The sequence below is a fragment of the Canis aureus genome, chromosome 9, assembly GCF_053574225.1.
Source record: "Canis aureus isolate CA01 chromosome 9, VMU_Caureus_v.1.0, whole genome shotgun sequence".
Taxonomy (NCBI): Eukaryota; Metazoa; Chordata; class Mammalia; order Carnivora; family Canidae; genus Canis; species Canis aureus.
Window position 1 is genome coordinate 16,889,373 of NC_135619.1, and position 18,351 is coordinate 16,907,723.

General features: G+C 36.3%; 1 protein-coding gene across 4 annotated transcripts in view; it reads right to left on the bottom strand.

Annotated features, from left to right (window-relative positions):
• Positions 1 to 5,655: 5,655 nt before the first annotated feature.
• Positions 5,656 to 18,351, bottom strand: part of BAZ1A (bromodomain adjacent to zinc finger domain 1A) — an 89,416-nt gene continuing 76,720 nt past the window's right edge. For all 4 annotated transcript variants that reach the window (XM_077909014.1, XM_077909012.1, XM_077909013.1 and 1 more), the window contains 6 exons: positions 13,535 to 13,782; positions 13,217 to 13,443; positions 11,395 to 11,864; positions 8,676 to 8,818; positions 7,098 to 7,185; positions 5,656 to 6,646 (listed from right to left, as the gene is read on the bottom strand). In XM_077909014.1, coding sequence (XP_077765140.1) covers positions 6,450 to 6,646; positions 7,098 to 7,185; positions 8,676 to 8,818; positions 11,395 to 11,864; positions 13,217 to 13,443; positions 13,535 to 13,782 — 1,373 coding nt within the window. In that variant the 3' untranslated portion in view covers positions 5,656 to 6,449. The remainder of the gene's footprint in view (positions 6,647 to 7,097; positions 7,186 to 8,675; positions 8,819 to 11,394; positions 11,865 to 13,216; positions 13,444 to 13,534; positions 13,783 to 18,351) is intronic.

An 18,351-nucleotide genomic window follows, 5' to 3' on the forward strand; every position in this document is an offset into this window, starting at 1 on the left:
AGTTTGCTTTATACATAACATCTAGGGATTTTAGTTTTTAGTGTTATAGCGGGAGGATTAGGGAAAAGAATGCTTACTTACTTCATTATCCTAGAAGTGGAAGTCTGCCTAAAGCTAATTTTTAAAGTTGTTTTTTCTCCTTATAGGCTTTTGGACACTTTGGCAATTTTCCCCCCAGTCTACATTTCTACTTCTTTCTTTTTCTTTCCTTTCTTTCGTTTTTTAAAGTAATCTCTATACTGAACATGGGGCTCAAACTCACAACCCAGAGATCGAGTCATATGCTTTACTGAGTTAGCCAAATACTGTTCCACTCTACATTTTCCTTCCTTTTTTTTTAAAAAAAATTATTTATTTATTTATTTATTTATTTATTTATTTATTTATTTATGAAAGAGAGAGAGAGAGAGAGCATGAGTTGGGAGAGGGGTAGAGGAAGAAACAGACTCCCTGCTGGGGGTGGTGGTGGTAGTATACAGGGCTCAATTTCGGGATCCTGAGATCATAACCTGAGACGAAATTAGATGCTTAACCAACTGAGCCACCCAGGTGCCTCCTGTCTATATTTGCAAAAAATGTATAGTCTTATGAGGGTTTTAGCTTTACATGCGTTTTCAGTTCAGATCTAATTTGAATGAGCCCCAGAATTAATCTCTATGTAGGTTTTATAGTCCAACTCCCTGTAGTATTAAGACCACCAGCTTTCCTTTACCAGCAGCCTACCCTCACTGGCATAGCTGTATCTTCAGCTCATGTGACTGCCAGAATGGTTTTTCAACCACTCTTGTGCATTCGGCTATGAATTTAAACAGATGCTCATTGTGTTTTAGTTGATATTTCTGGGTGTTTAAAAAATTTATATATTTTATCATGGTAAAATACACATAACATAAACTTACCATTTAAAAACTTACTGTAAAATATACACATTACAGTTTCCATTTTATGTTTATTTTTAAAATAAACTCTGCTCAACATGGGGATCGAACTCATGACCGTGAGATGAAGAGTCTCAATGTTCCACCAACTGAGTCAGGCAGGTGCATGTGAAGTTTCCATTTTAACCATTTTTAAGTGTTGCATTCAGTGTCATTAAGTACAGTCATACTGTCATGCAACCATCACACCTATCAATTTCTGGAACTTTTCATCATTCCAAACAAACTGTGTTCTGGATGTTTTTAGTTTATCAGCTTCAGGCTGGAAGTGGCAGAAAGACATTTCAGGTGGAAGGCATAGCAAGTGAAAAGGCATGAAGCCTTAAAAGAGGCCTAATACCTGAGAAACAATAGAGGCTAGTGTGACAGGGACCAACATGTAGATGGTGTAGTGGCAAGTAATAGATGAGGCTGACAGAATGGTGTCATATTGTGCAGGCCAAGCTAATCCCATTGGAGGTGAAAGGAAAGGAAACTTATAAGTAAGAAATTGAGTGGCTTAGTTTTATTATTTAGGAAGATAATTCCAGCAATAGGGAGATCTTGCAGATGACAGTTCTGTATTGATTATTGTCCAATCTATGAAAGGTTTGGTATATTTTGTTCACTTTTCTAGTTGTTTATAGCAGAGAAGTTTCCCAATGAGGTCTTAGATGCAGTGGAATATTGGACAGCACAAAATGAACAGAGGTATCTACAATGTATTGTACTAAGTGAAAAAAGCTGCTTGAAATAGGATTTGTAGTCAGAGAAAGACAATTATCATATGATCTCACATGTTATGTGGAATTTAAGAAACGAAACAGGATTATAGGGGAAGAGGGAAAAATAAAACTAGACAAAATCAGAGGAAGACCAACCATAAGAGACTCTTATCATAGGAAACAAACTGAGGGTCGCTGGAGGGAAGTTGGGTTGGGGGATGGGGTAACTGGGTGATGGACATTAAGGAGGGCACATGACGTGATGAGCACTGGGTGTTATATGCAGCTGATGAATCACTGATACCTCTGAAACTAATAATATGTAAATTAATTGAATTTAAATAAAAAAATAGGATTTGTATGCCACGATCCCATTTTTGCTGAAGAAACTAATTTGAAAAATTATACATCAAATTTATTTCTATTTTGTATTTTACTGAGTTCTATTTTTTGGACAATGGCTGTTTATTAATTTTATAACTAGGAGGAGTAAGCTCTTTGTATTCCTGGAGAAAATATATGTATAATATTGACCAGATCAAAGGCTTAAATCACAGTTTTAAATTTTACACTCAGTTATTTGTTCATCAATGCTCTGAATATATTTTTCTCAAATTTGATACAAAGTGTCATTGGCTCTCAAGACAAAACTTCTGCAGATACAGAGAATGAATAGAAAGATTAAAGGGGGGATCCCTGGGGGGCTCAGCGGTTTGGCGCCTGCCTTTGGCCCAGGGCGCGATCCTGGAGTCCCGGGATCGAGTCCCACATCAGGCTCCTGGCATGGAGCCTGCTTCTCTCTCCTGTGTCTCTGCCTCTCTCTCTGTCTATCATAAATAGATAAATCAATCTTTAAAAAAAAAAGAAAGAAAGATTAAAGGCTGCTTGGTCATTGTATACCATTGAATTACTAATAGGCTGATATTCCTGCATGTTTTTTCTAATCTAGAGATTTGCTCTGATACTTACCGTAGTAAACCCACTTGAACTGTGAGTATACAGAGCTAACGTGGAAAATGTAGTTTATGCGCAATTTTCTTCAGGTTGTTAATGAAATTAACCTAGGGCTCTGCCCATTTTTAAAAAAAATTAAAACTGTGAGCCCACATGTGTGCAACTCACCATACCTCTTCTTCTCCTGAGAAAGCCTAAAATATTTAAATATTTTAGCACTGGAAAAAAATAGCAAACAAATTAGAGAATGAACTATATTGGAAGACGATTTTCAAAGCATGGCATAGGTATTAAATTTCTGCTTCTCACACATCCAAATATGCCAAAATATTAGTAAGGATCCTATAGCCAGTATGAATTGGATCTGTAGCCAAATATGCATAGGACCTAAATCCAAAGTTTGGAAGACAGCAGCTTTTTTAGTACTCATGCTCCCTTAAATACATATTCTGAGCACATGGCTAAATAATAGGACAGAGAGCCTTAGAAACTACGAATGAGGAAGGAAAATAATCATGTGTTTACAATGAATAAATCTTTGAAAAACGTGATGTAGACTACTGTCTGACATGGATACATCTACATACACATTCTCTATTTTGCCTTCTGCTCACTCTTTTATATTGATCACAGAGGTAAATCTGCTTATCCTTCTTCTTCCTGGAGGTAGCCTAGTGTATTGGAAATACAGAACTTTGAAAGCCTGGTGTCAATTACTCTGTAATCTTGGGTAAGTACCTACAAAAAAAAAATTATCTGAGTCTAAACCTCACTTGAAAAATGGAGAGAATAACAGCAAAAATCCTTATAGAATTGCCTTATCTATTTTTTAAAGAGCCAGAGACATAGGCAGAGGGAAAAGCAGACTCCCTGCAGGGAGCCCAATGTGGGACTCAATCCCAGGACCCTGGGATCATGACCTGAGCCAAAGGCAGCGCCTCAACTGCTGAGCCACCCAGGTGCCCCCAGAATTGCCTTATTTAACATAAAAAACATTTCCCAGGGCGCCTGGGTGGCTCAGTTGGTTGAGCATGGGACTCGATTTTGGCTCATGTCATGATCTCAGGGTCATGGGAGTGAGCCCCACATGGGGCTCCATGCTCACTCAGCATGGAGTCTACTTGGGATTCTTTCCTTTTCCCTCTCCCTCTGCCCATCCCCTGCTTGCAAGCATGCACGTGTGTGTGTACTCTCTCAAATAGATCAATCTGTCAACCTTAAAAAAACCTCACAAAACATAAAAAGCATTTCCCATAGTTATTAGGTATGAAGGATATAAAATTTTATATTAAGGGCTTGGCATGTTACAGGATGTGTTAATTTCTTTCCCTTTTGGCTCTGTCTTGCAATTACAAATCAAGTGCTTTTAGAAATATAATTTATCTGAGGTTAGAGACTGAACCTGGAAGTGGTAACAAGCAGACTGAAATTCTCCTTGACTATCTTGGACTTCAGTTTTCTCAATCATGTTTTTGTTCCACTCATTCCTTTTGTAGTCCTTTTTCCTTTAAGAAAAACATAAAATCAAAATAGGAGTTGAAAATGCTATTTTCTTGGTCAACATTACATTCCTAGCTACTAATATGTGTCCTTGCATTTGAGCCTTGTTGCTGTGCAAGATTTCAATTACTGCTGGTATGTATATGAATAAGTAATGATTTTTGTATCTAAGAAAATCTGGCCAGGCAGATTAAAAAGCAATGTCTTATTTAACTGAGTCTGAGAAAGGCAACATATAAATTGCCAACTTTTTAAAAGATTATTTTAGAGAGAGAGAAAGAGCGAAAAGACTGTGAGCCTTGGGGTGGCAGGGACAGGGGAACAGGGGGCAGAGAATCTCAAGCAGACTCCTTGCTGAATGGGGAGCCCAACACAGTGCTTGATCTCATGACCCTGAGATCGGACACTTAACTGAGCACTCTGGAACACCCAGGTGTTCCTAAATTACCAAGTTTTAAGACATTCAGACAGACTTTCAGACTCAATAATTCAGTAAAAAATTTCCCTTCTTAGTGTTTAGTCTAGAAGAGCAAATATATAAAAGTTATTAATATTAAAAAGTAAAGAATATTAAGTAATCAGATAACTTATTTTTTAAAAAAGATTTTGACAGAGCAAGTGAGCAAGTGAGCACAAGCAGGGGGAGTGGCAGAGGAAGAGAGAGAAGCAGGCTTCCCACTGAGCAGGGAGCCTGCACAAGGCTGACATGGGGCTCTGTCCCAGAACCCTGGGATCACGACCTGAGCCAAAGGCAGACGCTTAACTGACTGAGCCACCCAGGCGCCCCTCAGATAATTTACTATGGAAGTGCAATTATATTTTAGAATTCTCTCCTAAACATCTAACTACTATTAAATAAGATTTTCTAAGAAATTTAATGTGCTCATTAAACAATTGGCATATGAAATGATTACAAATTTACCAAAAGTTACAGTTGTGATGATATTCATGCAAAGAATCCAGAGTCGATCATCTCAAAGCAAATGAGAAAGACACAAAACAGGGGTAACTACCCAATAAACAAGCCTAATTAAATGAGAATATAGTACTGTCAAGATTTTATTTCTTTTATTTTTATTTTTCCCCCCACCCCCGTCTGTCAAGATTTTAGATGAGAAAATAGAGGGATGATTCTACTGCCTTCCAATAAAGCCCTGGAGAGGACACCTGCCTTTTGCATCCTGAAAAGGAACAGCAACTCCTAAGTCTGCTTGAGATTCTCTGTCCCCTGTCCCTGCCACCCCCATGAAACTGAGGCCCTATGTATCTTCCACACCTAAGAAATAGCACTTCCTATTTTATTTAAAAGAAATTTCTGAGTGGTGTTTTTTAACTTACCTGGCATATCCTATACTTTCTTTCCTCCTTTTACTCTGAGAATCCCTGTCACAGATGGTTACTGTTACTAATGGAGATATCTTACTCCTCAAGGGTCTGGGCTGAAAAAGGTGCAAATCACTGCCTTACAGACGCAGGTACAATAAAACATTAGTTCTGATGGTCTGTATGGATCACATGTAATAGTTCAATTCTGATTTGTAAAAATTCCAGATTCAGAATACTTGAAAAACATGTATCATTTTATTTGTACACTTAAAAAGTTGTACATAGAAACTTGTAATACAGTTCTGTAAAACTGAAAGAACTGTCAGGGAAAAGGGAGGGTGTTACCTTTTATTGATTGATCATTAAGGAAGTTAGAGAAATAAAACAAAAACACAGTAAAATGTTTAAAAAATTAAAGAACATTTTCCAGGTACAAATTTTATAAATACAAAACAAATTCACAAATTATTTTGAATGCTAAATAAATATCTAGTTAATAAACTCAGACTTAATACCTCCAGCCAGCACTGGTACAGCACTTCAAGGATATAAAATTGGATTCATTCATGTGTAGTGTTGAAAGAATGTGCTCATTAAACAATTCTTAGACATATATACTTTTCTAAACTGTGCTATAGAAGATTTATCCGTTTAGATAAATCTCCTTTAATACCACACTTCTAAAAAAAAATCAATGACAAAATAAATCACAGATGAAAAAATATTTTCAAAGATATTGGGACACATGAATGATCTCAAAATGTACAAAAACCTCTGTAAACCAGTACTATATCCAATACATCTATCAAACTTATTAGATGCTGAGCAAAACTGTAGCAAAGGAAATCTTTCCTACATTCTCCTGAGTGCTTAATATTAAAATTGAGAATATAGTGCAGGCCACACTTCAGTGTGGTCAATCAGTTGTTATTGCTTTATATATATATGTCTGCTTTTGAGCATGATTTAATGTTCCATTTTCGTGAACAATTTGTTTTCCTCAAATATATCCTTTAGAAGGACAAAATTAGATTCGTGACTTTTTTGCAGCTGGTGGTGTGCTAACTTGATCCACATTCCCGGGAGTGACATGTAGTCCAAGTTTTTGAGCCTGAATATGAAAAAATGCTTGAAGCCTAGTTCCAGCTTTTGCTTCACTTGTGTTACGAGGGTTGTACTCAAAGCAGTTCGAAAACATTAACTCAATATCATCAATAAATTCCGCTAGAAAGAAAAAAACCAAAGAAATTAGAATAAAAGTACATAAATTATAATTTTTGTTGTATCATATCTGGAAATGTCATTAAGAAAACGAAGCCCACCCTTTTCTTTAGAAATTGAAGCCTCTGAAACAACAAGGTAGCAGAACTAAAACTTAAAATTATTAACTAAAATGCTTTATAATTGTTCTATTGAAACTATGCAATTACATAATTAGGAACATTAGATGATTACACAGAACTTCTATTAAGACCAGATTCTACAAAATATTTAACTCATTCAGTTCCTACCCAGTATCTTTCATCTCCATATCCATAGACAAACATTTTAAGAGACCTCTTGGGATGCCATCTACACAATCACATTAATATACATCATTTAAATCACACAAAAAAAAACCCACAGTCTTTACCTCTTTAAGCAAAAATATTAGAGGAAAACATAAATTACTTACATGCTAATTTATATTCACATTTGTTCACTTTTTCACGAATTATATTTAAGGCAATGGGCTTTTTGATGATGTCGTAATAGTCCGGGACCTGTAAAATAATTCAAATATATCTCTCCTATAGAAGATTTATCAGAGATAAGTGGTCAAATATGTGAAAGTTTTGCACTTAAAAGCAACGGAATATTAACCTTTGAATACTACGATCCCATTAAAACCACATAATATATTTCAGTCACTATAACGTTGTAGAAGCTTATTTGATACTACAAAAAATGTTAACTTATTGTGAAAAGAAAAAGTTTGTGATTTTGCTTGTGTACTCTATTTCTCTCTAAAGAGAAACATATGGGCAGCCCGGGTGGTCCAGTGGTTTAGCGCCGCCTTCAGCCCAGGGCCTGATCCTGAAGATCCAGGATCAAGTCCCATCTTGGGCTCCCTGTGTGGAGCCTACTTCTCCCTCTGCCTGTGTCTCTGCCCCCTCTCTGTGTCTCTCTCATGAATAAATAAATAAAATCTTAAAAAAAAGGGAAGAAAATATTTCTATAAAAAAATAAAGAGAAACATATATGTATCTATATAGTTATTTAATGAGCATTACTGCATTTGTAATAAATAATAAAATGTACATAACAAAACTTATTTAGCACAAAAACTACTCAGGAAAAATGAATTAGAGTCAAACAGATTTAATTTTTATAGGATGCTATTCAATGGTAATTAATCCTTCACATTCTTGCTCCAGAAATCTCTCTAACACACCCTTTGCTCCATTCAAACTTCCCATCATTTCCCATATTTTCATTTCTGGGTCTTTAACTTATCATGCCCTTTTCCCGAAATGTTCTTATTCCATTTCTCACTGTTGAAATTCCACCCATCTTTAATGACCGGACCAAACAGTTCTTCCATAACAAACTTTCAAATTCCTGGTATTCTCTCCCTCTGAAAAGCTCAAATCAATCTCCTTTTTTTCTCTACTTCTGGAAGACCATTATAACTTCTATTATAGCAGTATAACACTGTCATATCTGCTGTAGCACATCATACTTGCCCCACGTATATAAATAACTCCAGCACCATCTCAAATGCCTTAGTTTTAGGCCCTCTTTGTTTTCTAAGAGTCCCTATCTTTCTCACACAGTGGTCTCCAGACCAGCCCCATCAGCATCATTGCAGATCTAGTGAATCAAGAACTCTGGAATGAGGCCTAGTAACCTGCGTTTTAACAAGACATCCCAGGTGATTTTAGTGTATGCTACAGTTTGAGAACAGCTGTTTTACATAACAGAAATATCAATAGTACACAGTTGAATTAAATCTATTCATATTCATTACATAGAATAAAAACATTGAAGCTATTACAACACAACATACTGTCATTTTTCATGAGAATCAGTCATAGGATTGGAAGGAACTGAGCGGAGGATGTTCTCTAATCCCCTTTTTTTTCAATTTAGAAACTAACTTTCCAAGTGTTTAAAAAGCAAAGTGTATCGTGACTAATGGATGTTTTGACTGCCATGCAGACTAAATCAGATAATATTCATGAATACGTCTTATCGAGTCTAATAATATTACCTGGATTTTGGAAACGAGTTTCAAAAAAGGCCAGCTGTCATCATGCCGTACCAGTTCCACAACAAGTTGTTCAAAAGCAGACAATTCATGAACTCCTCCTTGTCGGCCTGAACTCCTTCGATTCAGGGTCATAGGAGACGATTCTAAATAAATAAATTTTAGGTGATGACAAAGAAAATTATTTGATCACTACAAGCTAAACAGGTATATAAATACAGCCTATCTTCAAACAGAAAATTAACATTCTATATATGTAATTAATGAGATAAATTAGCCTACATTCTGAAATATGAAAATCTAATGTTCACTCTATTTTTTATTTTTTAATTTTTAAAAAGATTTTATTTATTTATTCATGAGAGATGCAGAGAGAGAGGCGGAGAAGCAGGCTCCATGCAGGGAGCCCGATGTGGGACTCGATCCTGGGTCTCCAGGATCATGCCGGGGGCTGAAGGCGGCGCTAAACTGCTGAGCCACCCAAGCTGCCCTCTTTTTTTATTTTTTTTTTAAAGATTTTATTTACTTATTCATGAGAGACACACAGAGAGAGGCAGAGACACAGGCAGAGGGATAAGCAGGCTCCATACAAGGAGCCCGACTGGGGACTTAATCCTGGGACTCCAGGATTATGCCCTGGGGCTGAAGGCAGGCACTAAACTGCTGGGCCATCCAGGGATCCCTCTCTTTTTGTTTTAAAAAAGATTTTATTATCAATTTTTATTATTTTTATGATTATTAATTTAAAAAAAAGTCTACTTAAGTAACCTCTACACCAAAGGTGGGGCTTGAACTCCCAACCTCAAGATGAAGAGTCCTATGCTCTTCTAACTGAGCCAGTCAGGCGCCCCTAAAGATTTTATTTTTAATTAGTCTCTATATCCAATGTGGCACTCAAATGTCGTATGCTCCACTGACTGAGCCAGCCAGGTGCCTCCACTGTTTCCTTTTGATCATAAAATTTCTGAATTAATTAAACATTCACTGGGAACATATTGTAAAAACACTGTAATATAAAATTCCTTGAACAGAAAGTTTATAGATTATATTTTAGCCCATTTTATTAAAAATCTATTTTCAACTATAATAAAAAGCAAGCAATTCTGCAGAATTTTCTGAAACACATCATTAGGAAAACAATCTTTTCAGATCTAGCAAGTAGACCTCTTTATAAATTACCTTGCATGGTAGAAATTAGATGTTTAACAATAAAATAAAAGATTATCATTAATTTTATTTATTGATTCATTTGAGGGGAGAGAGTGCATGAGAGAGGGAGGTGGATAAGGAGCAGAGGGAGGACGAGCAGACTCCATGATGAGCATGAGCACAGAGCCTGAGGGAGGGCTTGATCCCACAACCCTGGGGTCACAACCTGAGCCAAAATCAAGAGTTGGTCCCTCAACTGAGATACCCAAATGCATCTCTTGTCTTAATTTTATATGGAGGATTTCTGAAAGCAAAATGCTTTCTCATAAAACCTAAGGTATATATAACGAAATCTAAAGTGTATGAATTAGTAGAAAAAGGTAGCATAGTTCATATTATGAATTCAGGTGTTTAAATTCTCTACTTAAATGTAAATCCATACATTGCCCCCTTTGTCATTGGAACCAGGTTAGTAATTTCACAAATCAATTAACAAAATGTTTTCCTTTATTTTTAAAAAATATTTTATTTACTTACTTAAGAGATAGAGATAACAAGTTGGGGGGAGGAGATGAGGAAGAAGCAGACACTCCACCAATATTATGCTTTAGGCCAGGTTGCTCCCCATGAGGGACCATGACTCAGGTCTCAATCCCAGGATTCTGAGATCATGACCCAAGCCAAAGGCAGATGATTCAACTAACTGACCCACCCAGGTGCCTCCCCAATTTTTTTTCCGAGCAGAGTTTTTAAAAAATACAAATGTTTTAGGTATGCTATGTTTCCAAATAGCTTGAAGTTCAGAATTGGGGAAGAGCAAAACAGATAAGGGGATAGGAAAAGCTAAATTAGACCTCTGGTGCTAAGTTACCTGATACAATGCACCGCCTCCCCAAACCTGACAGTCTGGTGATGGCATCAACAGACTAATTGTCTTCTATTCTTTCACCAATGAACTCCTTAATCCTGCCATGTATTTGAATAATGCAATACAACCTATCTATAATTCTTCAAGGAACAGTATCGTTTTTTATGTCTAATTTCATTTTTTGGAAATAGCAAAGTTTTATTACTACTGGCATTAAAGGAAAAAATAGAATTGAAGAGATAAATAAAGAAATTTGGATAAAGATTACTATAAACAACAATTATCAGAATTAAAAAGATGGCTGGTGATCACTCCCTAATGATAATATCACTCCCCCAGCTCTCCCCTGCCCCCAAAATCAGTACATCAGATAGGAACCTTACCAAATACCCCTAAGACAATGTAGCTTGTTTAGGTGATAATGAGTATGTTGTGTTTTAAAGCAGGAAAGGGTGGAAAAGAATGAAATGTGTCATTTCTCACAACTACTTTGCTACATCACTAAAAAATACTCATAATATAATTTACCTTATTCCCCAAATAGCTGCCCCTTTGATGAATATTACGCTTTAGGCCAGGTTGCTAATAACCTTGTATATCCTAGTGACAGCCTTTAAAAAATGATCCAAAATATCTCAACATTCAATATTTGCAAATTACTTCATTTTCTTAGGTAAGAGGAATTTAAATTAGACTTCTTTATACCTGTAGATTGTCTTTTTCTTCCTCTTCTCTTGGATTCACTATCTTGGAGAGAAAGTTTTGAAGTAACATTTAGAGATCTTGACTTCTCACTTGACTTTGTGGCAATGACTCTGAAGTTAGGAAAGTTGGGACTATTTTCTGGTGTATTATTAGCACTTTTCCTTCCTCTGCGTTTTCTACGAGGACTAAGTAGTTCCACAAATACGTCTGCTTGCAGTGGGCCATAACTCTGGCGAGTAGAACGACCAGCAATTCTTAAAGATTTAGTTTCTGTTGGAGGAGCAGACCTTATCTTTCTAAGGCTTCTACCAGTGGTTTTAGAGGAAACCGTTGTTTTGGGTGTACTCTGCTGACTCCGAGAAGTGTATCTTCCAGGATCTTGTCGTTGGCCACGACTTGAGAAAGAAGTGCTAATTCTCCCTCTTGTTTTAATTGGCAATCTGACTTGTGGTCTTCCTCGTTTTGGTGGGCTGTAAATATTGTTAGAAAACATGATTATTCTACAGAGAAATGAATACACATACAATTATCCCTATTCCCTTTGTTCTACTATTCAGCCAATGATTCTACATATATTTCTTTGGTGTCCTTATGCTACAGGAGACCATTACTTTTCATTATCATTGATGGTGAGGTAATTTACAGTTTTGGTCAATGACAGCAACTAAAATAGGCCCTAAATCTGTGGTTCCTGAATACTATGCTGAGAATCTTTCTGCCATCTTCTGATTCTTACTGTAAAATACAAAACTAGATTCAATCTTTTATTTTCAGTAAACTCTACCCACAACATGCAGCTAGAACTCACAACCCCAAGATCAGATCCAGAGTTACACACTTCAATGACTGAGCCAGCCAGGCCCCCCAGGTTCGATCTTTTAATTGTCTTCAAGTCATAGACAAGGATGAAACAACCCTACTGAGCCTCTTTTTATCCATTTCCCCATACCTGGACTTCCAGTTTACCTGGAATTTTCCAAATTCTTTATCATCTTTATGTTTAACACAAATACTGCCCTTATAATCTACAAGGACGATGGTTCCTACTAGTTGGAGCTATTAAAAAACAACCTAATTAAAATAAGCAGGGTAGTTCTCTCTATCCTCTGCAGATTGGCCTTTTTGTACTTTGTCAGTTTGAAGTTGCCCTTGCTTTAATTCACTTTCCTGATTCCACATGAATGGGGTTCAGATGTTAAAAAGGTGGAGAGGTCTTAGGGACCAATAAAGGGGAGAATGCTCTAGTGCTGCCACAGCAGGAATAACCAGGTCCTCACCCAATTCATTAGGCCTGAGTGACACAGCTTGCTAAGTTGCGGAATACCTGCTTATGTATAGAAGTTGCTTCTAACTGCTAATGTGGTAGGAGTCTAACAATATAATGTGCTTCCTGGCAGATCTCTTTCTCTCTCTGTAGATGCCAAGATCACCCATATTTGAGTATACCTCCTTGAGAAAGCAAGAGGGGCACTGGGAAATTGCATTCACTTTATCTCATAAATATCCTTTGGAATGTTTCTTTGCGCTGGAGGCACAAAATTCAGTAAAATCAAACTTAATGGGGGGTCTGAATTGGTATTCCTACGCAAACATCAACTTCTATTGGATTTTATGACCTGGCTAAACTCACATAGGTACTACATTCCCTCAGGAATAACTTCAAATGCTTATCATACTAAAGCAAGGATAACGTAAGGACACTATATTATATACCAGTTTTTAAAAAGTTATCGGCCCCAATCATTCCATTTGTTTTTGAGTAGTCAAGAGATTGTCTAGTTATGACTCACAAACTCTCATTTTATTGCATATTAGGACTTACCTGACTTCTTCCTCTTCTTGAGAGTCATCTTCATCTTGGTCTATCTCATACTCCTCCTCCTCACTTTGACCCTCTTCATCATCATCATCAACTTCATCATCCTCACCTCCCATACTGTCTTCCATCTCTTCATCACTTTCCAAGGATGGTCTCTGTCTAGAGGAGAGTCTTCTAGAACGTTGCTTTGGCCGACACTCTGGACAAAACCAATCTCCTTCAGGCACAGTCTGACAAATCACAGAAATGATTATTAATCATCTGTCACTCAAAACCTCAATCACTCAATCCTCATCTAAGAAGTAGAAGGGGGAAAAATACCTTGAGCTTTGGTCGAACACAGTAGGTATGATGACCCCGATCACAGCCATCACAAAGTACCATGTTTTCAGCATCGCCTTTTTTTCGGCATATCTTGCAACGAGCATTCAGTATAGATTTAGACCATATCACACTACGATCCAAGGTGGAGAGATGAAGAAAGACTTGGGATAGACTAGCAGAAGCAAGCAGAGACTCTCTCCAACGGTCCAGGACTGTTTTGTAAGAACGCCCACTGTCACTGGCATCTTAAATGAAAGGGTAAAGTAATTTAAGTGTCTAGGCAAACCTCAGACATCTCCTAGAACTATTTTCTTGGTATTTTAAACAGGTTAGATTTTAAAGTTCTTCTAAAACTTAACAAAAAGATCGTGTTGATATTAAAAACAAAAACCTCATGTTAAAGAAAATATTTGCTGAGCCATAGCTTGTTTGTGATATAAAGAATTACTTAAATCCATAAATCAAAAGCTTGGGGATTTCAATAGTTAAAAAGAGAAGAATTAACTTAAGCAATGTATTCTCAATCTAGTGGTTTTTAATCAATGCTTGGCCTGACTTAAAGAACTAGCTAAATATGATAACAAATCAGTTAGTATCCATTTGAATCAAGGATAATACTTCTAAGTTAAATATCAATCATATAAGAGGTTTTCTCCTGGGGCTGATGAAAATTTTCTGAAATTAGATCATGGTGAATGGCTGTGTAACAGTGAATATACTAAAATCCACTGAATCCATCCATTTTTTAAAAGGATGAATTTTATATATGCAAATATCTCAATAAAGCTATTATTAAAAATATCAATTATATAGAAATGCTAACTCTCTTGTCTTCTATCTCTAAGAAAATATTTTTTTAAATGAGGTAAAAAAAATGCTAAAACTCCACTTCCCAAAAGAACTTTCAGCATTAATATTTATATAGGAACCTTTGAAAGTTTCTGTCATTAATAACATCATTTCTTTGTCTTCTGGACTAAGATTTATTAAGAGTCATTTGGCTAGATGCCATTAATCTATCATTTAACACTGGCATGTGATTTTTCTCTTCAGTGAATCTTCCATCATTGCTACCACCTTATATTCCTAAAACATTATACTTAATTATGAAAGGACTACCACATAATGTCCAATTTCTACAAGGTTTATAAGACTCCAAACATAGTTTGTTCTTATTATGAGATATTTCCTACTATTATCCTCAAAAAAAAAAAAAAGTCCTCTTGGGCAGTAGCATAATGATTAAAGGGAATGTGGGCTCTGGAGTCAGTCTGCTTCGAGGGGAGTACTAGCCCCCCTGTTTGAGTGCGGCCTCAGGTTTCCCAACAGTAATATGTGGATAGCATCTACCTCTGAGTCTGAGGGCTGTGAGGAAGATTAAGTGGGATGATATATATGAGACAAGTAAAATGCCTGTCAGGTAGTAAACGCTGTTACTGTTATCATTATTGCTGCATTATACTGTTCCTCCTGTGTGCAACAATTTAGAAGATATGAAACAATTCATTCTATGGTCCCTACCTTTAAGAAATTTTTTATATAGCTGGGAGAGTGAAGATATATACAAGGAGCTGAAGTCATAAAGGAGCAGATCTGCCAAACATTAGTTGAGTCTTGAGCTTCTGTTTGATTGTTGGGCTGGATGAGAGAGACAGGACGTGATATCTAGGGCTCACCCAATGTGCCGAATCCTTTCTGAAAAGCTAGGACTCCAAAAGGCTATACCTTCAAACATCAAGGCAGGAAAGGGTACATTGGAGAAAGAAAGAAGTAGCATGGAAATCTGCTCATCTGGACCTTGGTGTTGAGTGGAAAGGGAAAATGAATCTACCCTGAGAACACGTAACCAATGCCTAAACAGTTTAAAACCTGAAAAAACATACGATTTTTAAAGTGGCCCAGGTGGTAGTGAAATCAGGTGGATGGCAGAAACAAGTACACATCTTTGCAAATTCTCTCTAAAGAAATTTCCATAGATCAAGTTCTGAGGAATGACAGTTAATAGTCAAGACTTACAATGCACATGTGGAAACAAAACATTACAGACAAGAGCCAGCAGAATCTGACCCATAAAGACTTGAGATATTTGATTAGACACAAAATATAAAGTAACTGTTTTAATGTTTTAAGAAATAAATGTTTGAAAATATAAGGAACCAAGCAGTTTGAAAAAGCATCAGAATCTCCAAAAATAATTGAGAGTAATAACTTGATGGAAGAGGGAAAAAAACGAATGGGTCAATGGCTCTTCAGGTAAAGCTGAAGAAAAATATTAGCAAAGTGAGAAATAAATGCAGTAATTATTTCCACCCTCTTATTTTGTGTTTTCTATTTACCGTGATTTTTGATATAAGGCTTCATGAAAAGTTCTAGCTTGAGCAGACTCTCTAAGGAAGGAGGCAACAAAAATTGCTAGTTCAAAGATCTTAAAGAAATCTTTCTGGATAAATCCAAGGACATTCTTATTGGTAAGTGCAAGAAATAAGATTGCATATAGGCCACTGTGGAAGAGTGGAGGAAAAAGACAAACTGTGAAGGGCCTTTGGAACCTTGAAAGTCAGTCTGAATGATTTTTAACTTGAAGGTTGGTGAAACATTATGGGTTTTGATCAAAGAGGTGCTTTAAGAAAATTAAATCTGGGCAGCCCAGGTGGCTCAGCTGTTTAGCGCCACCTTCAGCCCAGGGCCTGATCCTGGAAACCTGGGATGTAGTCAGGTTCCCTGCATGGAGCCTGCTTATCCCTCTGCCTGTGTTTCTGTTTCTGTCTCTCTCTCTCTCTCTCTCTCTCTCTGTCTCTCGTGAATAAATAAAATCTTAAAAAAATAAAAAAAAGAAAGAAAAAGAAAAAATTAAATCTGTGGTATCTCAATGTCCAATTTTTATCCCACCCACTTTTTAAATGGATGTCCACATGCTTCTGCTTTTATATAGTACATAAATAAGGATAAAAAAACAGTATACAATTGATTCCATTTTTCTGTTGTCTTGCCACTTCTCCAGATTATAAAACTCCCAAGGGCAGAAGTGTCTTGTTTCTCTTTTATCTTCCATCATGCTAGTATAAATAAATCCCTCAAGAAATTAGGATTAGGATTTTACATATGAAATAATGGTAGAGTCATATGATCATATATTACATTGGGAGACTTCATATTGTTAACTGCTACTACATAGTAATCCATGTGACCATGCTATGTAGGTTTTTCCTGGAGATAACACAAAAACTCCCACCCTATAAATCCCCCTATGCTAGCAAAAAAAAAAAAAAAAAAAAAAAAAGTTTCATTAACTGAGGTATGCAATGTAGAAGAAAAATGCTAGGAAGTTATTATTTTATAAGACTGTCTCCAATCCCATTCCTTTCCAAAAAGACCATCAAATTCAAGGTTTTCCTTCCAAAGCTAAATATTCAAACCAGTACTCAGCAACACAGGAAGTAAAATCATAATTCTTTAAAAAGACAAAATTCTTTAAAAAGTTAAAAATTTACCAACTCTCACACTAGATTGATCTTCCTCTCTCTTTTTCGTGTCCTTTTTTTTTTTCTATCTCCCCTTTGGTCTTTATTAATTTCTGTGTTAACTAATTTCAAATTGATAAAGTTAGTTTGAGGATTTTTTCATTGCTTAAGGATTTAACCATAAGCATGACTTTATAAATGATGAGATTTCCAACTTAAACAATTCTCACAGATCTTACCTAAAATAATTCAAATATGAATATCTTTCTCAAGTTAAAAAAAAGCCTAGTTTTATTAATGTATTAATGATTAGAATAAGAGGGACATCCTACGGAAGGTGAAACTTAAGTAGAATTTTTATTTTACTTGCTTCCTCAAGAAACTGAAACAGGGATGCCTGAGTGGCTCAATGGCTGAGCGTCTGCCTTCAGCTCAGGGCATGATCCTGAAGTTCCAGGACTGAGGCCCACATCAGGATCCTTGCATAGAGCCTGCTTCTCCTCTATGTCTCTACCTCTCTCTTGTCTCTCATGAATAAATAAATAAAATCTTAAAAAAAAAGGAAAAAAGAAAAAAACCGAAACGATCTCTGAAGCTAAACTGGTAAAATTCCTACCACAGTGAATTTGCTATGCTGAAAAATAATCAAAAGAATGGAGAATTTTTATATTCTATCTCAAACATTCATAAAGCAGAACCCACATTTCTCCCCCAGATTAAGGATATTCTTGATAACCTTGCTCTAAATATTTAGATTATCTTCAAACCCCAGAGGCACCTCTAGTTCTTGTGGTCCCATTCAAAACAGATCCCCCAAAGGCTTAAACAAAATATAAAAACCTACAGACATCAATTATTCTATTAACTTTTTATGGGGCAGCAATGGTAGATAACAATCATATTATAAATAATAAATATCTAAACTTTGATCAACATTTACCATCAAAGTAAGTTGAAGTTTTCTTATTTCACCTTTTTTAAGACTTCAAATTGAAATTGTTCTTTTTCTTTTTTTAAAAGATTTTACTTATTTATTCATGAGAGACAGAGAGAGAGAGAGAGAGAGAGAGAGAGAGATGGAGACACAGGCAGAGGGAGAAGCAGGCTCCTGGCAAGAAGCCTGATGTGAGACTCTATCCTGGATTCCTAGATTACACCTTGAACCGAAGGCAGACGCTCAACTGCTGAGCCACCCAGGCACCCCAAAATTGTTCCTTTTATATCCCTTAGGATGAAATGAATGTTCCAACACTGCTGTATACAACCTAGCAGAACTATAGCTCTCAGCTCTCATATAACCTACTAGATTGTAAGCTGCAACATCTCCCAGTGTTAACTTTTTCCCTTTATGTT